The sequence below is a fragment of the Furipterus horrens genome, unplaced genomic scaffold (assembly GCF_987537825.1).
Source record: "Furipterus horrens unplaced genomic scaffold, mFurHor1.1.pri manual_scaffold_2, whole genome shotgun sequence".
NCBI lineage: Eukaryota > Metazoa > Chordata > Mammalia > Chiroptera > Furipteridae > Furipterus > Furipterus horrens.
The window spans coordinates 132,808,960-132,834,826 of NW_028327172.1; the positions used below are offsets into that span (position 1 = coordinate 132,808,960).

General features: G+C 38.5%; 1 protein-coding gene across 2 annotated transcripts in view; it reads left to right on the forward strand.

The window, feature by feature from the left end:
• TASOR2 (transcription activation suppressor family member 2) overlaps positions 1-25,867 on the forward strand; it is a 56,735-nt gene that overhangs the window by 23,212 nt on the left and 7,656 nt on the right. The window contains exons 9-14 of one of the 2 annotated variants that reach the window (XM_090266461.1): positions 1,398-2,108; positions 2,233-2,307; positions 7,571-7,813; positions 12,887-13,766; positions 15,309-15,738; positions 18,493-22,308. In XM_090266461.1, coding sequence (XP_090122587.1) covers positions 1,398-2,108; positions 2,233-2,307; positions 7,571-7,813; positions 12,887-13,766; positions 15,309-15,738; positions 18,493-22,308 — 6,155 coding nt within the window. The remainder of the gene's footprint in view (positions 1-1,397; positions 2,109-2,232; positions 2,308-7,570; positions 7,814-12,886; positions 13,767-15,308; positions 15,739-18,492; positions 22,309-25,867) is intronic. The other variant, XM_090266460.1, reaches the window with a different exon arrangement.

Sequence of the window (25,867 nt, forward strand, 5' to 3'; positions counted from 1 at the left end):
TGGATTCACACAGTTATTCAGCTAGGAGACCGGGATCCGTCCTCCCGCCCCCCTGGGCCTCACTGTTCAAGGCGATGCGGTGGCTGCTTTCCCCAGCGCTGGGGTCGCGCACTGCCAGGGGCTTGACTGCAGCCGGGATTTTTCGCCGCCCCGCCGCTGTCCCAGGTGCGACCGCAAACAGCGCTGCCCTCTTTAACTCTTACCTGCCCAAATGGCACCGCTGGTTTATAACTTCATATGTTGGGCTTCCGTGTAGTTTTATTTTCTGGAATTTCTAGTTATCCTTTGTTTTGAAGTAGTTGTATTCCTCTCTAGTTGTAGAGGGAGACCTAGCGTGTCCGTCTAAGCCTCCATCTTGGCCGGAAGTCCTACTTTTTCTTTAAAAATAATATAATTCATACTTCAGTTTAGCAGGTATCAGAGGTCTTTGTTATTTTTAGGTCTTTATTTTGATAACTCATAAATTTTTGTATTTAGTCCCCTCTTTTCCCTTAAGGTTACTGATTTCCTGAAAAAATTAGCATTTCAAATAGTAAGCTAGGGAAAAGGAGTGAACACAGACTAGTCAATTTAGTTACTTAATTTTTAAAATATTTACTTGATAGAGAAGGTGATGAAATTTGGGGCTTATTTAAGGGTTTTACTTTGTTCAGTTCAGCCGGTGAGCATTGTGACTTCTCTTTTGAAGGGCCCTGGCCTGGTGGCTTGGTTAGTCAGAGTCGTCCTGATAGGCCAAGGTTGCAGGCTCAGTCTCAGGTCAGGGCACAGACAAGAATCAATGAATGAATGCGTAAATAGGTGGAACAACAAATGGATATTTCTCTCTCTCTCTCTCTCTCTCTCTCTCTCTCTCTCTCTCTCTAAAAGTCAAAAAAATTTTTTTAACAAAAAGAATTTGAAGTTATATATGGTAGAGATAAATAAGACATTTTAAAAGCATAAAATGATAATTAAGTAGAAAAGCAAATCTGTCTACTCTAAATGCCAGTTGCGGTGCTCTGATGGCACATGGAGTTCATTCTGGGCTCCTGGTCAGATGAGATGGAGCTGGAGGCAGGTCATCATTCTAACCTGGGATTGCATTTGAATGATTCTTCTCCAGTTCTCATCTCCCTCTCTCTTTCTCTCTCCCCCTCCCACCACCCAGCTTTCTCTCTCATTCTCTTTCTCTCTCTAGCTCATGTAATTACATATGTATGGATATATATATATATATATACATATATATATATATATATTCATTAAATGTACCCGTAAGTCTTTTAATATCCATTTGGATCACTGTATTGTATTTAACCATCCCATAATTTTGTATTCTAAAGCATTTTTTTCCTGCATGTTTTTGTAAAATAACAACCAAAACATTTTAGGTTTTTAATATATGTAATATATTTTAGGGCTGAAAGACTTGAAAGTTGAAGATGACATCTCATTGAAGGTGGTACCTATTTTGCCTGCTCTTAATCATGCCCTGCTAGAAGCAAAGAAATCATTTACCGATGAAGGAATCTGTCTAAACATGTTAGTAAGGCATAATTTCCAAGAATTGTGCAAGATGGAGAGAAGTCCATTGACAACTACTTCTCAGAATGGAATGAAAGAGACTGCATTTTTTGACAAACTGTGCAATGGTTTTGACTTGTTTCCTCCAGCTGAAAAGTGCCCTTTACAGTCTTTAACTCAGTTAAAGTCTTATTTTTCAGATCCTAGTGGGTACATTTTGGAAGTATCTACAGCGTTAGATTTATTGGCTGAATGTCCTCAGTCTCCTTGTATTTCAGATGGATTTTGTGATGCTGGATTTTCTTTAGTTATGACTCCAGATTCTGAATTTCTTGACTCAGAGGCAGAAGCAAGAAGAGAAACTGAAACAAAAAAGAATTCTGAAATGTTTAAAGCTAGGAGGAGAAATGTGGTTCCATTAAATCCAGCATCAAATCTGAGAGTTCAGCCGAAAAGAAAGGCCAGCATGCCACCTGTGGTGCAGAGTAAAAAAGTGAACTTGTGCCGTCCCTTCCCCAAAAGAACCGCTGGAGCAAACAAGGGTTCAGTCCCTCCAGCAACTCTCAAATTAGTTAAAGGACAGTTTCCTCAGAAAAGAAAAAGAGGTAAGCACAACTTATGGGGACTATTAAATGAGTTAGTAATAACCGTTGTATTCTAACACTGTTCCTGTCTGATCACTGTGGACTGCAGCTTTGCAGTATCAGCAATGCCAATATTTTTCTCCAGGTGATTTGTCTCCATGCTTAAGCTTGAGAAGCATTGAGGCGGATGACAGATTAAAATCAAGAAATAGGAAAAACTGTAAGATATCTCCTCAAAAGCCCACCCACCAAAGGCTATATTTCACTAAACCGCTCAAGCTGTCAGTTATTTGTATGCATTCTAGAAAGATGGTGATCTAGTTTCTGAGCCATCCTCAGACAAGAGTGGAAGAAGAGGATCTTCTAAAATCACGCATACCAATACCAGTAAAAAGTAATAACCAATAATAGCCTGAACATGTATAAAGAGGGAGGAAAATAGATGGAACTTCCAAAACTAAAACAGTCTGGGGCAGAATTTCTAATCCTTTATGTGTGTCAGAGTTTTTAAAAATGGTCACCTGGATCCTGCCATAGACCTATTGAGACAGGACGTTTAGTGGCCTAGGGACCTGTATGTTGAAACAGTTCCACAGGTGGTTTTGTTGCCCTCTAACAGTTGAGTGAGGATCAGAGTCTAGAGCCATTTAGTGTGTAGTTAAATCCACTTTAGCTGCATGGGCAACAGCAGACCCTCCATATCACCCTGCCCAGGCTCTGTAGCTTCAACACGGGAGGAGACAGATACCGTGTCACTCCCGAGTCGGACTGCACAACCATTCTCGGCGGTGCAGATAGACTCTTAAGAAGCTACACCATCGTCTCTCGAGACGGACGGCTGCCGATGACGATGATGACGATGAGTGAACGTAGCACAAGAACAACACGATTTTGCCTTAGAGCCATCTCAGTTTATAGGTAGTATATTTTGTTGAAAAGTAGAAAACTATATGCTGTGTGACCCCATAGAGAAAGGGTCAGCAAAGTGTGGTCAAAGGGCCCATCAACTAATTGTGTCTGGCTACATCACATGATGTTGGCAGATGTGACTGGTTGTTACCAAGAACATAAGACCGTCTGGTCCTTCAAAAAAAAGGTGTGGCAACCCTATCTGTACTATTTTGATTCTAGAAGTTTTGGTGTCTAAAGAAGAAACATCAGGGATATGCAGAGCCCCAGGATTCTAGATAATTAAGGTTTTACCCTGTGGTTCAACAAATAGTTATTCTTGGCCTGTTACAGTTTGTGAAAAGGGTGTATGTGTATGTATTTAGGAGCATGCTGGAAAGTATGGCAATAGAAAGCAGTGAATCAGACAATATAGCTACTTATAAATGAATCCCAGGCCAACCATACTGAGTTTCTGCTGTGTATGAAGCAATTTACTTTAAGATATTAAATAAATTTATGTATAACTTAATGTATATGTTGTCTTTCTCAAATGTTTAAATTTCATCCACTATAATAAATGTGTCTTATTTTGTAGTGCAGTACACACAAATTCACACATGACTGAAACAAAAATTTCAAAAGACATTTGCCCTGACTATGTGTAATACAATCTGATATTTTCTATACCATTCTGTTTCAGTTAAAAATGAATTCTGGTTGCAACCCATTAAATTATTTTATAATCCATCAATGGATCCTTGCATGCTTGCATGCAGTTTGAAAAACATGGCATTGAGTGATACAAGTAAGCAGACGAGTCCCGCAGGACCAGCTTGTTTCATGTTTTAGTTTTTCCTCCCAGGACCTGGATTGTGAGAGATTTCCCTCTGTGTTGTGCAGATGTTAAAAACTTTCCCCTAGGTCTTGGTCATCTCATCTCATTTTCTTTCTTCTTAGTCTTAACTGTTTTCCTGCCTTATATTCTTAATGTGTTTATATTCCCCCTTCTTTATGCTAAAACTTTGTAACTGACTGAATGATAGGATTTATTCCTTAAAAAAAAAGATTGCTGCTTTATTATTTAGTAGGGAGTGAAATAATTAGACCCCGGGACATGTACAAACATTAAGAGATTCTAAAGCTTTTTAAAAACCACTCTTTTCTCTAACCCTCCCTCCCCTCAAATGAAATGAATTGGTTTCTTCTCTACATTTTAGCAGCAATCATCACAATCTCTTAAACTGTTCTGTATCATGTTTTCTGTTCTCAATTAGAAATATTGTGTTCTGTATAGTGTAATTTAAAAATATTGATATTTGCCAACATTTATATGTGTGATTATTTTATATGATACCTTTGGGACTAATTTCTTTTGATGGAAAACAACTGAAATTATATAAAGTCAATGGGTAAAATATATTAATAAGTGCCCAAAGAGAGCACTTACTGTATTTTTTTAACTCTTAAAAGATTAAAACACTTTCTGTTCTGTTATATAAGCAGGTAGACACTAGTTGTGTTTTCCTCTTAGGCCTCCATCTTTAGCTATTTCTATGTGAGAAGCAGAGCTGAGCATTTTGTAAGAGAAATGAGCAGTTATAATACACTTATAGGAAATTAAATGAGGTGAAGACTTTATTCAGTGTGCTCTCTTTTGTCTTGTCTTTAAAAATTATTTTGGGGGTGGTATTAAGACTTAGATATTTAAAAGCAGTAAAGGGAAATATATAAGATGGCACTTTATAAATATACAATCTGTTCTATGCAGTGTGATTATAGTTTTAACCACTTCACCTTATAGGGGCTGTGTTGCTTTTGTGTACAATGCCTTATGTATCTCCGGTGTTTCGTTTTTTCTATCTTTCTTATATTACAGTTGTCCCAAATATTCCCTGTTGCTCTCCACTATCCTGCCCCGCTCCCACTCCCATCATTAATTCCTACACTGTTGTCCATATCCATGGGTCCTTGATACTAGTTCCTTGACTACCCTTCCCGTTCTTTCTTCCCTTCTCCCTCTCCACCCTCCCCTCTGGTCACTGTCAGGCTGTTCCTTGTTTCCATGCCTCTGGTTCTTCTCGTGTTAGGGACGAGCATATTCAGCCTTTTCTGCCGTATTAGGAAAGATTATGGAGATTTTTATTTTTTATTTCTTTTAAAGATTTTATTTATTTATTTTTTGAGAGAGAAGGGAAGGTAGGGAAAAAGAGAGGGAGAGAAACATTGACGTTAGAGAGAAACATTGATCGGTTGCCTCTAGCACGACCCCAACAGGGGATTGCACCAGTGAGCTTTTGCTTTTCAGGAAGACACCCAACCAATTTAGCCACATGGTCAGGGCAAATTATGGAGATTTTTAGAAAAATTTAAGTCATGTCTTGTTTTTAAAGTTATTACTCTTTTTTTTATTTTTTTATTTTTTTAAATGTGTTTTATTGATTATAATGTTACATTTGTCCCAATTTCCCTTCACTCTTCTCCCCTCCACCCGGTGGCCCCCCCTCCAGTTGTCCCCCCCTTTTAGACTATGTCCATTAGTTGTACATATAGTTCTTCTCAACCTCTCTGTCTATTCCATTCCCTCCTATCATGATCCTTAATTCCTATATCATCTCCCTCCCTCTCCCCCTTCCCCCTCCCTGTTGACCTCCCCCCAATATGCTCCCCATACCTATAGTTCTTTTTCCACTCTCGTTGCCTGTTTAGTTTGCCTTTGTTTCAATTCCCTAGCTTCTGTTGTTTCTTGTGATGCAGTTTTCATTTTAGATTTCATAGTTTTGATCCTCCTTTTTCTAAACCAGTCCCTTTAACATCTCATATAACAGTGGTTTGGATCTAATGAACTCTTTCAGTTTTGTTTTGTCCTGGAAACACTTTCTCTGCCCTTCTATTCTGAATGACAATTTCACTGGGTAGAGTATTCGTGGTTGTAGGTTTTTGCTTTTCATTACTTTGAATATTTTTTGCCAGTCCCTTCTTGCCTGCAGGGTCTCCCTTGAGAAGTTAGCTGATAGTCTAATTGGGACCCCTTTGTACATGATTCTTTTCTTCTCTCTTGCTGCTTTTAAGATTCTCTCTTTATCTTTAACTTTTGACATTTTGATTATAATGTGTCTTGGAGTGGTTCTCCCTGGGTCCAGTTGTTTTGGAACTCTCTGTGCTTCCTGGACCTGTAAGTCTTATTTCCTTCCCCAAGTTTGGGAAGTTCTGCTTTATTATATTTTCACTTAATTTTTCAATTTCTAGTTCATCTTCTTCGCCCTCTGGCAAACCAATGATTCTTATGTTGGGCCTTTTATAGCTGTCCCAGAGGTTTCTGATCCTCTCATCATTTTCCTTGCTTCCCGTTTTTTCTCTCTGCACTGGTTGACTGTTTGTTCCTTCTCTGTGTTCTGTTTGTTGATTTGAACTCTGGATTTTATTTCCTCACCATCTGTCTCGTATATGGTTTTGTTCCTTTCAGTATGAGTGTTTTTCGATTCTTTCTCATCTTTTTCCAGATCTTTTGTTAATTCTGTAAGCCACCTGATAACAATGGCCCTGAACTGAGCCTCTGACAGGTTTCTTATTTGTTCATCTGTCAGATTCTTCATCTGTTGTCTGGTGAGCTGCGCCACCAGGATTTCTATAGTTGTCTGCCTCATTTTGACAGATGCGTTTTGTTTTCTTGGACCGGCTACAGGGGGCAGTGCCTGTGTACTCGTCACGACCCAGCAATCGGAGGCAATCCGCAACCTTTCTTGCCGCGCTGTGGCCCTTTGTTGTCACAACCCAGCGACCGGTGGTGGTCCAGCAACCTTTCTCGCTGCGCTGTGGTGCTTTGTCGTCACAACCCAGCGACCGGTGCCTATCCACAACCTATTTCTCAGCGCTGTGGCGCTTTGTGTGGGGGCGGGGGTCCAAGATGGATTCACACAGTTATTCCGCTAGGAGACCGGGATCCGTCCTCCCTCCCTCTGGGCTTCACTGTTCAAGGCGATGTGGTGGCTGCTTCTCCCAGCATTGGGGTTGCAAGCTGCCGGGGTTCGACTGCAGCCGGGATTGTTCTTCCTGCGGCTGGGATTGTTCTCCCTGCTGCTGGGATTGTTCTCCCTGCTGCTGGGATTGTTATCCCTGTCACTGTCCCTGGTGCGACCGCAAACAGCACCACCCACTTTCGCTCTTCCTACCTGCCCAAAGGGCGCCGCTGGTTTATAACTTCATACGTTGGGCTTCCGTGTAGTTTTATTTTCTGGAATTTCTAGTTATCTTTTGTTTTGAAGTAGTTGTATTCCTCTCTAGCTGTAGAGAGAGACCGAGCGTGTCCGTCTAAGCCTCCATCTTGGCTGGAAGTCTAAAGTTATTACTCTTGATATTTTTCTTCTTCACCTGATAGGGATTATAGGCTGACACTTAGCAAATGCATATTTTTATATCTATATGTGAACTAGAATTCTTGCTTTGTTAAAAAAAAATCTTCTAATAATATACCCCAATTTTTATATTTTATTCCCCATTACTAAAGTTACGCCCTAAAAAACAAAAAGGAAAAGCTATGCTGATAAATATCTGAGCCCCGTACCCCTTAAAAAACGGTGTCTTTTCTACATAAGGTGCTGAAATGCTGACTGCCCTGTTTGTACAGACAGCCAAATTGGATAGGAAAAACCAAGAAGCTCCTATTTCTACAGATGTTCCAGTTACAACGAATGCTCAAAGGGCAAGGAAACGAGAGAAATCTCCAGTCAAAACTGTTTCGAGGGCTAAGTCACCTGTGAAGAAATCTCCACAAAAACAGAGAGTAAATGTAGTAAAAGGCAATCAGAATCCCAGAATCAGAAAGCAGCCAGAACCTGGTAAGAAATATTCTTCCTGTAAATTTAAATACCACATACAGAGTAATTGAGGTTGCAAGATAGTGTATTGAAATAATATAAGAACAATTAAAAGTCTATCAACAATTCTTGTTATATTCTTTAACTCAGACACTAACAGGACTAAGTAACTTGATTTCCTATTGAAAATAAATTAGGAAAGTGCAAAGGATCCAAATAGCACAAAATAGACCTACTTTATAGTTTGCATAAAGCCTAAACATGAATAGTCTACAAGAGTTATAAATGGCTGCTTTTATGACTCAATGCACAAGCAAGTAGTATCTGGCACTATTTTTGTGATAAAATCAGTTATAAAATGTAAGCTATAAATTTATTTGCCCAAAGGAAATTGTAAAAAGATTGTTCAAAATAGTAATACAGAATCCTATATTTGCTTTTAAAGGCATTTAATTTATTTTAAAAGCAGTATTACTTTACTAATTTTGCCAAGTGGATAATGAAGCTTAGTTTTATGAACAAACAACTGAGCGCTTTAGTTCTGTGTTTCAGACTGCTAGGCATACCCTGTTTACGTGGAAGTGCCATTGTCTCCACACACTTTACGTCTGAAACTGAACACACACCTGCTCTTCTCCCAGTCCAGGTCCCTTCTTAACTTTCCTCTTTCTTTGTATAGTGCAGTTCTACTTATCTCCGGTATTGAGTCCTATGGTGTGTTTTGTTTTGTTTCTAAGTATATTTTATTGATTATTTTGTTACAGTAGTCTCAGTTTTTTCCCCTTTGCTCCCCTCTGCCCAGTTCCACCCTTCCCTCCAGCAATCCCACCCCTCTTAGTTCATGTCCATGGGCTGTGCATTATAAGTTCTTTGGCTTTACCCTTTCCTATATTATTCTTAACTTCCCCCTGTCTATTTTGTACCAACCGATTATGCTTCTTAATCCCTGCACCATTCCCCATTTCTCCCCCTTCCCCCTCCCAGCTGATAACCCTCCAAATGATCCCCATACCTATGATGCTGTTTCTATTCTGGTTTGCTTAGTTGGATTTTGATTGCATTTTTTAGATTTAGTTGTTGATAGTTGTGAGTTCCTTGTCATTTTAATGTTCATAATTTTGATTGTTTTTAAGTCCCTTTGACATTTCATATAATAAGAGCTTGGTGATGATGAATTCCTTTAGCTTTACCTTGTCTGGGAAGCACTTTATCTGCCCTTCCATTCCAAATCATAGTTTTGCTGGATAGAGTAAACTTGGTTGTAAGTCCTGGCTTTTCATCACCTTGAATACTTCTTGCCAGTCGCTTCCTGCCTGCAAAGTTTCTTTTGAGAAATCAGTTGATAGTTTTATAGGCACCCCTTTGTAGGAAACTCTCGGCTTTTCTCTTGCTGCTTTTAAAAGATTCTGTCTTTATCTTGAACCTTTGGCATTTTAATTATGATGTGTCTTGATGTGGTCCTCTTTGGGTCTAGCTTGTTTGGAATTCTGTGCTTCCTGGCCTTGTATGTTTATTTCCTTCACCAAATTTGGACAGTTTTCCTTCATTATTTTTCTCACATAAGTTTTCAATTTCTTGCCCTTCCTCTCCTTCTGGCACCACTATGGTGCAGATGTTGGCACATTTAAAAGTCGTCCCAGAGGTTCCTACACCTCTCCTCATTTTTTTCAATTCTTGTTTCCTCATTCTGTTCTGGTTGACTTTTATTTCCTCATGTTCCAAATCATTTATTTGAACCCCGGTTTCAGTCCCTTCACCGTTGGTTTTGTGTTGATTTTCATTCGTTTCACTTAGCATAGCCTTCACTTCTTCCCTTATGCGTTTGCCATACTTAAGCGTATCTGTCAAGCCTGTGAGCATCTTTATCACCAGTGTTTTTGAACTCCGAGTCTGTTAGGTTTGCTATCTCCTCATTTGTTAAGTTGGTGATCTCCTCATCGCTTAGGTCTCCCACTGGAACCTTGGTCTGTTCCCTCTTATGGGCCATACTTCTCTGTCTCCTCTTCTTGACAGGCTCCTGTGTTTTTTTGCCTCTGTGCCTTAGGTAGAGCTGTGGCTCCTGTTATGTTGTAAGGGGCGCAGCCGTAGGTATTCGTCAGTAGAGGGCGACCCATTTCACTACGTTGTGGAACTGTATGTGGAGGAGGGTTCTGAGAGGGAACAATGCTGCTTGCTCAGCACTCACCCCTTTTCCAGGCACTTCTCCCCATTTGTATGGGACTGGCGCCTCTCTAGTTGTGGGACTGGCGCCCCTCTAGTTGTTGCCCTGGCTGTCATTCCCAGAGTGGGTGGGTCCATGGATATTCTAGGACTGTGGGGGCTCTTTAAACCAAGTGTATGCTGCTAAAAGATCGGCAGTTTCTTCCTCCACCCCAACCCTCACTGGTTTGCACAGTCAGAAGCAGTGAGGTTTGATTTTCCCTGGTGCTGTAACCATGAGCTGTGTGGTCTGATCTGTTCTGGTGCTGAGAGTGCTCCCCAGGTGTCTGTCCCTAGTTTTTAAAACATGTGACTGCGTTTTCTGCTGGCCTGCCACCACTGGTGCTGCCACAACCATACCGCGTCCTCTCCGCCCCGGCTCCGCCCCTCCTACCTGTCTGGATGAGTATTTCTTCTTTATATCTTTGTTTTTTGGACTTCCATGCAGCTTGATTTTCTGGAACTTCTGGTTGTCTCTAGTTTTGAGGTAGTTATATTCCTTCTTAGTTGTGGAGGAATATGCAGCATGTCTGTCTAGGTCTCCATCTTGGCCAGAAGTGTTTTTTTAAATTTGTTTTATACCTTTATATTTCTATCAATTTTCTGTCCAATCTCCTTTCTCCCTTAATATATTTTTATCTTTAAAAAATAATTATATTTGGTGAGATTTTAGAGAAAGAAACTACTGTTTTGTTGGTGTGATGGTATTTGGGGTGAGCTTGGTTTTTGTTTTCTAAGTTTTAAAAAAATATCAGTGACTGAATATTTTTTAAAAGCTCATTGTATTGTAAAACCCATAGTGCTGCAATTTTCGTATCCATACCAAAAACTCAGTTTGTCTTTCAAGGCAATTAATGTGGTCTTTACCCCTAGGGTCCATATTTCTCTCCTGCTCTCTCCTGACATGTCCCTTTCCTGGCACTGCCTCCCCACAGGCATCACACCTCTTTACACCCCTGTGCCCTTCCTCTCCACCAGTCCAGATCCTGCTCAGCTAAGTCACCTCCACAGTGAGGCATTTTCCTCCTGCTCTGATCTTCACTGATCTCTCACTTTTCTCTCATTTCTTTTGGGTTTTGGTCAACATTATGGAATTCACACTGTTTTCCTGTCATTTGCTCTCTAACATGTAGATGTATTCATATATAATACCTATATTCTTAGCCATGTCATTTGAATTCTTTATAAAATTGGTTCTTGGATAGTTGTAGACTATCCAAGAATATGAAAAGTTTTCAAAATGTGTATGGAAAAATAGGCTGACTTGTGTTGCAAATGTCTGTATATATTGTACAGCTACTTTCCAAGTTAAAATTTTAAGATTACCCCCTTTTAAGAATCTCTTTTTCTTTTATTTCTGAATCATCTCTACTAATCTCTTTCAGTTCTTATGCTTGAAATATATCAAGAGTTTAAGAAGGTTCAGTCATTTTGTTACTGAAACTAGTGTTTTTTCTGTCCTTTCTAAAGTTCTCAATATAGTTATTATTTATGGAACTCTTTCTATTTTTTTAATATATTTTATTTGGCATTTTTTACCTGTGTTTTTGAAGATAGATTATCAGTATTGTATTTTCAATTGAGTGAGAACCTCTAACAAGTTAGTAATTAAATGATTTACCTGGGACTATGCATATTTGTTAACTCAAACCCTTTTTCTTGACTTTAGTACAGTGTTCTTTGTCTTAACCATATTCACAGGTAATATTTTGTGTAAGAGCCATACTCTTAATAAAGATAGAGTGAAATTAGTCTGAACAAATTAATGTCTAAAAGATAAAATGAATTTTAAGTTTCCAATACATCCATGGAGCTAATGAGACAGTTCTAGGCCTTCAGTCACTTTCTTCCACCAAACCCCTTTGGGTTTTGCTATTTTAAATAAAAACTAGACAGTGGTTGATGAATTTTACCCTCTCTTATATATACACACACTTTTCTTACATAGACCAGAGTTTTCTTCCTTTTAATTGTATCATTTATTGGCCTTTGCAGGGAAGTTAATAATAATTCATTCCAGGTTTGCTACTCTTAACTATAAAGGGGGCACAGTTAGCTTTTCTGTTCATCTACCCACTAGCTACAGGGAATCATTGCCTAGTATTATGAAGTTTGTCCTTAATGATAACCTCATTTAAGAAGGCTGAATCTATGTCTTAAGAATGCAAGTAAACCACTTGATATTGTCAGTTTTCTGATTAAAGGCAAATGGGTTAGGTAGATTTGATTATCAACAGAGAGAATTATCAGTAGACAAGGAGATTTGCTATTTTACAGATATAGTAGAAAGGAAATGTTTTCAGTGCAGAAATTAAAGTTTTAAAAGGTGATAAAATCAGCTATCCTGAATACTCATGACTTTAAAATTTTTTATTCATATCATTGCATATTGTAACTAAACATCAGAATGGTTAATATCATTATCTGTTGAACTTATGTGATTTCTCTAATAAATCACTTGTTAAGGAAATGATTTATAAGAAAGTATTTTAACATAATATACAATTCAAACCTAGAAGTTCTTATATTTGCACTAGATTGTAAGCTCTGTGAGGGCAGGACTCTTGTTTTCTGCTTCTAGTATATGCCTTGAGTTGAGCAGCATGCCTTGTGTGTAGTTCAGGATATGATTTTTTGAAGGGTGATTTCTTGTTAATATTTACATTCCTTAGGACTTGTTTTTCTGGTAATTACATTATAGTAGATCTGAGAGTTGGAAGAGACCTCAGCTTGATAGTAAAATTTTAATATACAATTTATGCAGCATATCAAAAGGTTTTTCTTGAATGTATTGACTTTACCATTGATTTTCACTAAGCCATAGTAATATGGCAAAGATTTAATTATATGGAAATCAAATGTTATGGGTTTTTTTTTTTTTTCTTTATATTGAAGCCAAAGGAGAAACTGCTTCACAGCTTCAATCAAAAATTTCATCACATGGGCAAGCAGATGTTATTAGCATAAATACAACTCAACCAGAAAATTTCACAGAGGCTCAGGAAGCTCCAGCTGAGAACTCCATTGTCAGTTGTGACTCCCAGGCCCTAAATCTGTTAGCTGATCTAGCATTAAGCGCTGCTACCTCTACCAAACCGCCATCGGAGCCCAGAAACCTTCCCTGCTCCTCTGAATTGCCACAAAACGATGTTTTGCTTTCTAAAGAATATTCTCTGAGCAATACATCTGACCATGAATATCATAGAGGAGTTAAAAGGCAAAAAGGTGGACCATTACCTCAGCCCTCCTCTGATAAGAAGAGTAATCTGACGCCAGACTCCAGTGTCAGCCAAGAAGAAGAGAGCTTGGTTCCTGTCATTCAGGCGCCTGTTGAAGCCCAGTCAGCACTTCCTGAGGAGACACTAGAAATTTCTGATGCAAGCCAAAGTTCTTTTGTTGCTGTGGAACATTCCTATGCCCGGCTCCTTGCAGAACATTCTAAGAAGCTGCTACAGCAGAGAGGAATACCTGGCCCTGCCTTCACTAAGAATGGCACTAAAGGCCCTGAAGCAGGAACTCCAGTGGGAAAAGTAATGCCATTTCGGCATCAGCAGAACACCTCCCCTCTTCAAAAGCTATCTGAGGACCCGGTACTCAAGCGCAGGAGCAGATTGCTATCCTCCAGCTTGAGAGACTTTTACTGCTCTCATTCCGTGTTCATCTGTGACGGTTCCTTCAAGATCACTTTCAAATGTGAAACAAACTATGTATTCAGCTTAGACAGCAAATATACCAACAATGCACTGGAGAAAACTGTGCTAAGAGCATTACATGGGTAAGTAGGAATGAAACTTGATGAAAATAGAGGTGAATTTCCTATTGAGATAAGTGAAGTGAGTAGAGATACTTGTGCCAAACTTTGGGAAAGGAGAAAGCAATGTTGTATGTAAATTCAGTGAGTCAATAATAATATCAAGCAGTTATGTTTACTGACACTGAAGAATATGAGGCTGGTTCTGCCACTATCACTGATCACACGGAGAACTTTTGCAAAGGAACTTGAGCCCTGTAAATGACTTTTCATTTTGAGATGCTCCTTCATAAGCCTTTGCTGCCTTTGAATTATATTTACATGAGATCTTAATGTAAAATAATAAGATGCAAAAATAATGCTTTACAGATTGAATTTCAGAAGAAACATTTAAAGAATTCTAACTTGTGAAGTTGATCATAATGCTATGAATGAGCAGTTTTACATGGGGTTGATGTGTAAATCTTCCTCAAAAAGGGGTCATGGTAGTAATAGCAGAGTGGCAGAAAGCATGGGCTTTGGAGTGTGGACTAATGCAGTTTTTTTATCTAGGCTCTCCCAGTTACTAGCTTCTGTTACCCAGAAGTTCCTGTATTTCAGGACAGTGCTTCTCAGTCTTTATTGTGTGCACAACTCACTTAGGGATCTCATTGAACTTCAGATTCTAACTCAGTCTATTTGGAGTGGGGACTCAGAGTCTACATGTCTAACAAACTTCCTGGCTATGCCAGTGGAGCATTCAATACTTTTAAGTACGGATTTAGTAGTAGCTACATTATGAGGTTGTTACAGTGGTACCCGGGTACTCATCGTTAATTAGCTCTTGAACTCATGACAAGTGCTGAAGCCAGCGAGTAGCAAGCAAGAGACGAGTAATGAAACATTTTTTCTTGTGGGGTGGCAGTGTGACTCATACAAGTTCTAAGCAAGTGTGATGTGTCCCAAGCAAGTGCCAAGTGCTGAAACATTTTTTTTCTCATCAAAATGAGACAAGTACAGGGTTTGACAAGTTCTGAAGCCAACAAGTACTGAGGTATGAGTGTATATGCGTTAGGGTTTTGCAGTGATTGGCACATACTAATGAAAGGTAACCATTATTATCAACAGGAAGCATTAGCTGTATGAAATGACATCAAGCTATCTATTAGTGGAAAATTTGATACAAAACATAAGTGACACAGTTATGGCAGTTGCTGACACCATGATTCATATGATAGGTGTACTGTGTCCAGGAGAATTTGCATGGTAGGGAAAAAAATCTGAGACTGGGAGTTGGGAGACCTATGTTTTAATCATGTTTTCTACCACTGATGGGTTTTGTGATTTGAAAGAAGTCACGTAAAGCTTTGATTTTCAGTTCCCTTCTCTATGTAAAATGAGTAGATTAGATTCATTGTAATTATTTGTTAAATCAGCTTCATTATTATCTTATTGTTTCATGTTTATGTAATTTTTTAAATAAAAATGAACACAAAAACTAAGGTTAATGAAGACACTTGTTTATACAATAATCAACTAAAATAACCATTTTCAATAATTTTTGTATGTTTTTATTTATAATCTCAGGCCCTGGAACACTGATTTACCTGATAACGTGGAAGAAGTGAAGCTTTTACTTCATATGTGGGTAGCTCTGTTTTACAGCAATCAAAACAAAGTCATACGATCATCCCGAGAAGTAGTAGAACACAGCAACCCTGCCAAATATGTGTCTATAAATAGCACAGTAGAACCTTTTGAATTCAGTGAAATTGAGGAGTCCCCCAGTGTGGAAAGGTGTTCTACAGGCCCTTTGTTGGAGACACAGAAAGCTCCCAGAGGCCATAATGCTGACGTGTCCTTCCCTGACACTAACACCTTGCTTCCTTTCATTAAACCATCACCTGCAAGAGGCTTGGAACTCTGGGTACAGAATGAACAGAAAGAAATTTTTGCAAGAAAAGATCATCCAGATACCCTAGAAAACCAGAATTTCATCTGTTCTTATAATAATGAGGTAAGTAAAGCTGAATACTACAAATCTGACATTATTTTTGAAGACTTTTTTCCCCGTTTGTATATAAAATCACATCCAAAACAAGGCAATCATTCCTTTTAGGAAAGTAGATTCTCTAGTTTTATAAAGGATTATAATGCCCAAAACTTCGTTTTCGTAAGTGTTGCTCCAGATAGTTTGCAGGTGGAGCTTATCTATCATCCTGATTGAAGAAACAGAAGTAAAAAAATCAGATGATCTGGGAGCCAGCCATAATTGTGCCACTTGTGTTTTGTATAATTTGGGGCAGATTACCTGTTTTCTCTGAGCTTATTTTTCCTATAAAAGAAGCAAATTGTACCCATTATGTCTTCCCTAGAATCGTGTTTAAGGATCAGATGTGGTAATCATAAATATTAGAAATCTTTGATAAACATCAAAGTAAATTAATTGAATATATATTAAAATTACTTTTGAGAACAAATACTAGAACAGTAAATAAAATGCCAGACCTCTCACAAGTCTGTAGATAACTAAATAAACTTGGCTTCATACTACTTTTCTCAGATGATGTTCAACCAGGGCAGATAATCAAATTTTAACTGAAGCAAATAAAAAAGTTATATTAAGATTCTAAGTAAATGGATTGACAAAATACCTGCCTTTTAAGCTTTTGGCACAGATTTGTTTCAGAATAATTTTTCTTGGGTTTGGATACCTACAATGCCTGTCTTCACATGAGTAGACAGTGTTTCTACACTTGGGGTTACTTGGGGATTTGCACGTCCAGGGGCCTGTGAATGTCTCCAAATGCTCATCTTCATCATCAAAATAAAGACTGGTGGAGTGCTATGGGCCAGATAATGGTCTGAGCCCTTGGCTCATATTAACTCACAAAACCCAATGAGGTAAGGACCATTCTTCCCTGTCTAATAGATGAGGACACTAAGGCATAGAGGAGTACGGAAATTACCTGAAGTCACATAGTTGGTAAATTGTCAAACCAGGATTCTTAATGTCAAATTCTGTGTGCATATATATGTGTTTATATGTGTATACGTACATATGTTTTATGTGTGTATATAATTTTTCTCTTGATGGGGTTCATCAATACCTGATTCTCAAAGAGATTCATAAAATTCAGTTAAGAATTACTACCTTAGAATAAGAAAATATTTACACACACGCCTTAGAGTCTTATAAAGTATTTTTTGTTTTGGTAATATATAATTAATTATCACCAGTACTAATTTTAGGAATGGTCTTTTGCAAACATGAAATAGAGTCTTAAGAGGGAGGAAGAGCATTAAAATTAATGATTTCTAAAAATTTATATAGCATATCCTTAAAAATTATTCCATCATCTTCCTAGATACTATGCCTGTGCTTGAAAGGTGCATACACATGTGATATACCAGTCCCTTATTCTATAGGTGGGAAACTATAATCCAAAAGAATTCTAGCTCAATGGGTATTAGAAACCAATAGCATATTGCTTCTGGTTCTGTGTTTAACTTTGCAGTGCTTTCAAATAATCACACTTTGCCTTAGAAACATTACTCTTTACTATAGTCAAAAAATATGTATCAGTCTAAATATATCAAGGTTATCACACTTTGCATTTTCCTAAGACATGGTAAGAATTGGGACTTTGGTCAAACATTAACGGTCACAGTGTGGGAGGATCACAGAATAGTTCTCAGAATGACTTAGCATTAAGATTTATCTGTGTTTTGTGCCTCTTCAGTCATGTTCTCTTAAAACTCGTGAGTTTCAGCTCCACCCTGCAAATTACTCAGTTCTGTGTCTTGGGTTAAGACAGAAATGTTTTTAGTGAAGTTTGAAACACAGGTCCTGACTTCTAACATGGCTGTCATAAGACATGGCAGGAAATCTGTGACCATAATGTTCGCGAAATTACAGGTGTATGGTCAATTCTATGACCAACCCATTTTACCATTTGCTTCAGCCTTTAAAAAAAGGAAAACAAAACTAAGGCCTAGAGGAGTATGGAGTTTATCAAAATTATCCAGAGGTAGTAATGTTTAACCCAGATCCACATTGACCATCAGTCTCTTTGGTTCAGTTTATTCATGCACACTGCACTGATGCTCTGTTGAATAGAAGGTAACAAGGAGTTAGAAATTATCTCCAGTCATAAGCAAAAAAGATAGCTGAGGGATAAGGGGTTTTCATTTACCAGAATGGAGGAGACTGATACCATTGTATTCTGTGTACAAGAGACAGTAATTAATCTGTGTCCTTAGGGGAAGTTCCAGGTGACAGTATATTTATAGTCTATTGAAAGCTGGTGTTTAAAATAAAGTTATTCTTTGCTTTAAAATATTATCTTTTAATCTTACTAAAAATAATGAAAATTAATTGAGTACTTTTTCTCTAAAGCTGCATTTCTAAATTAAGCAATGCTATTTAGCAAACAGGCTGCATTTTCAAGGCTTTAAATTGGCAGTGGTCTAGCCACTTTTCTTCCTAAAAGTCCTTTAAAAAAATGGGCTCTGTAATTTGAAAGTTTTGGAGCTCTCATTTGTGTGTTGTATTATTAAAGAAAACAACTTCCTATTTGTGGAGTATTTAAAACCTGTCTAAAAAGAGAGGGATTGCTTGATCTTTACCCTGTTTTGCTCTTATAGATTAGAAGATTCAAAAGAATAAAATTAAAATTAATCTTTGTCTATTCTGTTTTTCACATGTAAACTTTTTTTAAAAAAACCTGTTTGACTCTTGATTCTTTTATTTTAACTTTTGTCATTTCAGAGGCTTGAGGAAAAAGCTGAACAAGAATCATCAGGTAAACTAGAGACTTCTAATGTTGTGCATTCTAGCATTGGAAGTACCCAAACTAATGGACCTTCTATTCCTGGTGAAGAGAGAACCTTTGAGCCACTTGATAGCACAAGAGTGACTTCTTATGATACTGTCACACAAACCACGTTCACCAAGACTTGTGATGGGATTAGCAATCAGTCAGTGATTTGTCAAAAATCTGCATATAGCACCCTTGAGAGCAAAGTTGATACTTTTCATGCAACAATGCAAGCGAAGACAAGTGGCTTACAGGCCAGAATCCAGCATAGCAGCCCCCAAAACAAAGAATGTCAACCTTCATTGGAAAAGAACGATGATATGGAGTATGTAGTGATTAATCTGGAACCAGTTACTCTGACTTTTGAAAACAATGCCTGTGTACCAATACAGACAGAAATTGTAAGTAGAACTGATAAACCTGCAGCCTTTAATATGGAGTTGATTAAACAAGTATCACCTGCTACAAATCTTAGACTTCCTGTGTCTACATTTGAAAATGTACAAACACAAAGTCTGAAGGACATTCTGTCTCCAGCACCATCAGGAGAAAAAGGCACTATGTACCTTTGTGCCTCCTCAGTAAGTGGAGAGACACTAGCTAATAATGAAACGTGTTCATTACAGAAAGAGATTCCTGTTCTAGGCTCATCATCATCATCTGATAATTCATTGGAAAAGGAGGCATTACCACTGGCTAAAAGTTCTAATTATTCAGTACCCAAAAAAGAAATGAAACTCTCTCAAGAATTTTTTCTGCAGCCTACCAGTCTCTTAAGCATGTCTTCGGAAGAGATTTTGGGGCCATCACAGACTAAAGAAGCCTCATCATCAGCCTCTGCTACGTTGGAAAAAAATTACTCACTTAACTGCATTCCATCAAGAAGTAATGCATCAAATGGTTCTTTAGAATTAAATACTGACAGGAGCGGTCTAAATAGTGAAAATAGGAACTTTGAATCATTTAATTCGTTTGCTAAACAAACCAGTCTACCTATAAATGGAGAGGAAGTCAGCCTAGAGTTAGAGGAGGATTCTGATATTGAACTAACTCTCACAATATCACCACCTACAAGTCCCAGAGAAGAAATTCCAGCTGGTGAAACAGAGCAACATCAGGAGGCTCCATTATCAAACTTAGAACTCCAGGATATGGATGAAGACATAATTGAGCCAGAAAAGGTGACTTTCACAGAAAACAGAGAAGTGAATTCTGCTAAATATACATCAGTGCCTCCCACAGTGTCAGAGAAACCATTAGATAAGGAAAGAAAAGGTGATAACTTAGAAGTGGCTACTTTAATGCTTCCTAAAGAAACTTGTGCCCTTGAGCTCACAGAGGAAGTTAATGTTACCTCAGACTTTCCCTTTGGTTCAATTGAGGAAGTATCACCAGCCTCTAGTCCTGATCCCCAGGTACCAGTTGAAGAAATAGAATCATCTCGGGCTGTGTCTCCATGTTCTTTAAAACATCCTAATATACAGTGTGAGAATGGTGAAAAATTCTTTCAGATTAAGTCAGTAGATATGGCCATAGCAGAAAAAGAAAATTCTTATGTTGGTCCTATCCATCCAGTGGGACAAGATAACTTAACTTGGGTACAACAAATACATCTTTCTCCTGAAATGCCTCTAGTATTAAATAATCATCCAGGAAAAAAAGATAGATATTTAACCCTTCTGGGTAAAGTAACAGAGAAAATTGTCCCAAGTGAACATGAGAAAGGATTCTCTTTCTCAGAGAAGGTGCCATGCTGCGATACAGAGTTAAACCAGTCTGCCTCAACCGCCGCTTACAGAGCTGACTTGAAGACTTCTCCAGAAAAATTGGTAACATCAGGAAATCCATTGCAGCCATTTAGTTTAGAGAACAGAAATTTGGACTTAAATCATATTGCCTTGGAGACCAATGAGTCTCCATTTAGTCCTAGAAAGGTTATGGAAAATAAGTCTGTCGTTGACACATTTGTTACTACAAGTGCTCCAAGTGATATGATGAAAAGCATTAAGGAGAGTTTCTTTAGCAGTGATTCAAAAACAAATGAAGGCAATTACATGCAAGTTCAGTCCTTGAGCTCAGACTGGGGAGCTGATAACACACAGGTACGCATGCACTCAGAGATCCCCAAAGTTGAGTTTTCCTCAGGTGATGCTACCTTAACCCATTTTACAAGACCCATAAACATAGAGGCAGGGTTTCAAACACAGGAAATATCAGTAGTCAGAATGACCAATTTGCTTAAGAATAGTGAAACGGAAGCTGAGTTACATGAAGAAAACATAGATCTGGATTGTTTTGGCTCTAAATCAAACACCACATCTCCAAAAAGCAAGCAAAAAAACATCCATATGCTGCAAGATATGTCAGCATGCAAAACAGAAGATCTTTTGAATGGCAGGCTTTCCCCCATGTATTTATCTGCTGATTCTTACCAAAATACAGCAGCCACCAGTGAAAATATCAAAAGGCCTTCTGCCTTTTTTATTTCCAAATCTTGTGCTCCTCCTGTTTATGGAGTCTCTAAAGAGCAAGTGGAAAATAAAAGCCCTGATGAGCATCTCAGTGCCGAGGAGGACTCTGAAACCCTGGGTGGAGACATGGATGTTAGTGTGAATTCTGATATCCATTATGAACCACTTTCTGGAGACTCTGATCAAGATTCCTTTGATGATTGTAGAAATCTCAAATTAGACCTAGAGGGTTCCTGTACTTTACAATGTAGTCACAACAAGAAAGAAAGTGCTTCAGAAGATGGGTATGACTCTTTCCTGAGCCCAAATAATAGTGATAATGAAGATAGGGGCTACTATAATCGAGTTCCAGGGTTGGAGACCAGCATACCTCCCCGAAACCGGTCCATTGGATTAAAGAAAGAAGATGTGTGTGTGCCATATTGTATACAAATCAAAGATCGTTATGGTGTCCCTAGGACTTACACTAACTTTACTATAACTAAAGAGTTCAAAGATACCAAGAGAACATTGCGCAGCCTGAGGAGGCACTCAAACATCACTGCTGAACATAGTTTGCTTAGCTCCTGGACAAATACTTGGCAGGTGGCAGACGACCTTACGCAGAACACTTTAGATCTGGAGTATCTGCGTTTTGATCAAAAACTGAAACAAATTGTAAAGAGTGGGAATTCTCAGCCTTCTGCCTCTTCCACCGTTTTTCTTAAGGAGCCACCAGTCCAAATTGCTGCTGAGGCTTTCCCTTCGCCGAAAACATCCGAGTCTCCAGTTCTCCATCCTCCATCCCGGAGCAGAAGTCCCCTCGTCGTAACAATCATGCACTCAGATGCCAGAACACAGAGCCAGCACCGGAGAGGCCACATGCTCAGTGATTTGGACAGTTCTTCCTTTTGGGAGGAAAGATGTGATCACAAGAGAAATCAACTTACAAATTCTGAAAGAAATCAGACTGTTTCCTTCCACCTCAACAAACTGAAATATAATAGTACTTCGAAGGAATCCAGGAATGACATCTCCCTTATTCTCAATGAATATGCAGAATTCAACAAGGTGATGATGAACAGCAACCAAGTCGCTTTCAGAGATAAAGAGTCAAATGTTGCTTCTGGAGAAGCCATATCTCAAGAGATATATTCATCTTTCCCAAGAAAGTCAGCCTCCTATGAAGACATGATTACAGACTTGTGTAACAGTTTGCATGTCAAACTAAAAAGTGTCATGAAAGAGGCTTGTAAAAGCACCTTTCTTTTCTACCTCATTGAAACAGGAGACAAGTCATTCTTTGTGAGAACAAAGGTAAAGTGCCAGATTTTCCTTATAGTTTATATTATTTTGATTGCTGTCTAATTTTAGCTTATTTTAAAAGTAATACATTTAGCATTCTTGGCTTCAGAAAGAGATGATATATGAAGTGGTATTTGAGTTTCACAGCTCATTTTTTTGTCTGCATACTAAATGTTATGCTACGAGGATCTGCCTTTGGTACTGTATGATGTTCCAGAATTAATGCAGTCACTATCACAAAAAGTTACAAGTATAGATATACTTAAATTCAAATGTTCTTGAGGTAAAATTCAGATTAAAAAAAATTATTACCTATCTTCATTAATATGGATTATTGAAAGGGACCTCTTTTGATTTCAGGTATTTTTTAAAAATTAAATATTAGGATAGCTTAATAAGTTATTAAGAACATGGTCCTTACTTTTAAATGATGTAACCATGGTAAAATTCTAACTTCATAGGAGCCAGAATCTGTCTCCATTCACCATGGCTTCCTCATTTTATCCTTTCAAAAAAAATTTTTTTTGAAAAAGACAGCATTCTCTCTTTTTAAAATTGATTTGTTGTTCCACTTATACATTCATTCGTTGCTTCTTGTATGTGCCCTGACTGGAGATCAAACCCACAACCGTGATGTATTGTGATGACACTAACCAACTGAGCTACCTGGCCAGGGAAATATTTTATTTTAACTTTTAAAGTATAATTTCAAATTCACATCAAGATCGTGGAAATGGTACCCTTCACCCAAATACCCCACTGTTAACATTTCTGAACCGTTTGAAAATATGTTGCAGACACAGTCTCCTATTACCTCTTAATACATAGGTGTGTATTACCTTCACATGAGACTTCCACAGAGATGTTCTTTTGTATGATCACAGTACAACCCTAAAAAAATCAGGACCTGAGCATGAATGCACCATGCTTATGTAGTACACAGATTCCATCTTTAGGTCAGCATCACATGTTGTCTTTGCTTGTCATGTCTCTTTCAGTTTTTGTCAGGTTCCTAGTATATTAACATTTTTCACTTGGTTAAGATGGTTTCTGCCAGGTCCCTCCCATGTACAATTAATAAGCATGTTATAGTTACTAGTAAGTGGGAGATACAATAGGATATGTAAATAACCTATTCTTTGTGAGACTTTCACCGTCCAGATTGATGGTTCTTGCCTGAATCACTGTGATGGTTGCCACATACTGATATTGTAATTCCATTGTTTCTTGTACCTTCATTAGTTCATTGCTGTAAGGTAGATTTTTCCATTCTCTTTCATTTGTTTATTTATTTACTTGTTGTCATTGTGGACCAATGTTCCATATTATTTTACTCAGAATTACTATTTGGTTATGTTAATGCTCAAATTGTCCCAGACCTAGCTAGTGGGAGTCCCTTTAAGCTGGCTTGTGTCCTTTTCACAAGTCACCGTAATTCTTTGGACACTTTTCGTGGTGTAGTATGATGATACAGGCTTATATTGTGTATTCCCTGACTTAGCCTTAAGCCATTTCTCCAAAGGAGCTATGATTCTTCTTAGTGAAGAATAGCATTTGGAATCAAGTCTGGGCAGTGGGTGACCTCAGTGCCACTGGCTATCATTGCATCTACATCTACCCAGCAGAAAGCCAAGAAATAGATGTGTTAAATGTACAAGTAACATGTATATGTTTGTTTTTAAAACAAAAACGGGTACATGCTCCTCCTAATTCCAATCCAGCACCACCAGGTCTGGCCTGGCCTTTGCCAGAGTGGCAGCTTCCTTCCCCAGCTATCAGAGCTCACATTGCCCTCAGTGTGCCTGCTGCTTGGCTCGGCCCCTACCCCATGTGTATTCACACTTCTGGCCCACAGCTCAGTCCTGGTCATGCCAGCCCCATCTTCACCCACTTGGAGCACCAGCCCAAAGTTGCGCCTTGCCACACTTGTGGAGGAGCCAGTTCAAATAACAGCAGTCTTCTCAGTGTCTGTTTTAGAGCCCTGATGTGTACAGGTGAGGGGAAATGAAAAATGCTGATAAAAGACACGAAAATAAGTGTAAGACTAAATATGGTAAGTACAGGTGCTTCTACATTTCTTTGAGGGCAATTGGCATAGTCAGGGAAGTCGGGGGCATTTTTCTAAAGTTAGCGAGGCTGACCTCTTGTATGGGGTGTGGACAGCTAGACTAGTAAGAGTTCTGGTTCTAAATGTTTGACTAGATTTGCTTCAGAGTTCACTATATGTCAGTACTTGTGAGAAGTCCTGTGTCAAGTCCAGAATATCTGTCACGTGATGTAATCCATATGATAAATCCATCAATGTTGAAATACTAAGTAACATTAGACACCTGACTATGTTTTTGATGTGTGACTGTCATCATCACAGAGGGCACATTAGATAGATGATGAGACCTGCATGGCAGCTTCCTGCTCTTCCCTGAAGCAGGTGTGAAGCTAGCAAACATGAGGTTCTTTGTGTCGAGGATGCAGTGGACACAGCAGACACTGTTCCTCATGGGCTGGGAGTCTGGCCAGAGAGGGAGTAGGCAGTTTCAGTCAAAGGCTCAGCACAGTAGGATGTAAAGAATAAGGGAACCCTAAGAGAGTTTCCAAAAGGGTCAAAGGGCTACAGGCTACACAGGGGCCCAGTGAAGAGAGCCAATCAATAAGCTTGGAGCATAGTGTGTATGTACTATCAAGACACATGTCTAGAGGTGTAAGGAAGGGCCATGTTAGGAAGAAGGGCCTTAGCAGAAGTCACACTAAGATATTTAGACTATTCTGAGGTCACTGGTGTGGTGCTGAAAGGTATTTCTAAAAGATGAATAGCATTTTACTTGCATTTTAGAGAGGGATCCCTTCATCTGATGTGGGGAATGGATTGGAAAAATGACAGGTAACAGGCTTTAACTGGAAGCTATCCACGCTTTCTTCTCAAAGGTGGCTGATGGCTCCTATTTTGTATCATTTAAATATGATCTTAAAATATTTAAAGCTTTTTCCAAATGTGTGGGGTCTGATCTTTTGTATAACAGATTTTTTTCTTGTTGGGGAGTCTTTTCTTCTCCAAAGTACTTCATAAATGGTTGCCAAATCTATCCCTGTACCCTCTCCCCATCATTTTTATGCCAATTTCCATGCCATTTGGTAAGCAGTGTAGTTGAAATGGTATTAAATGACCTTCAGACCTTTTTGAAGGTGGCTGCCAAAAATAACCTGGAAATTAGTTTCGTTTTACCTTGAATTAATTTTGTTTGGCTAAGTATCCCTGAGTATGCTAAAGTAAGTCTGACAGAGTTACCAGTGAGCAGAATACTTGATTTGTTTTGCTTCCATCTTTTCAAAAGCAACAGTGCAGTATCGTAGTTCTTACTTCCTTTACAGAGCACAGATGATACTCGTTTTCATGTAGGAGACAGATCATAGGTCTGGTAGGAATATAGTACTTCAAGATATCATGCCTGTTTCGATAGTAAATGTATTGTTTCACAATAATATTTTATCATGTAGCCACCATTTACAACAGAAAATAGTGTACAAAGGTAAAATTAATCTTCAAGTGAGAAAGTTCTGACACGTAAAAGAAACG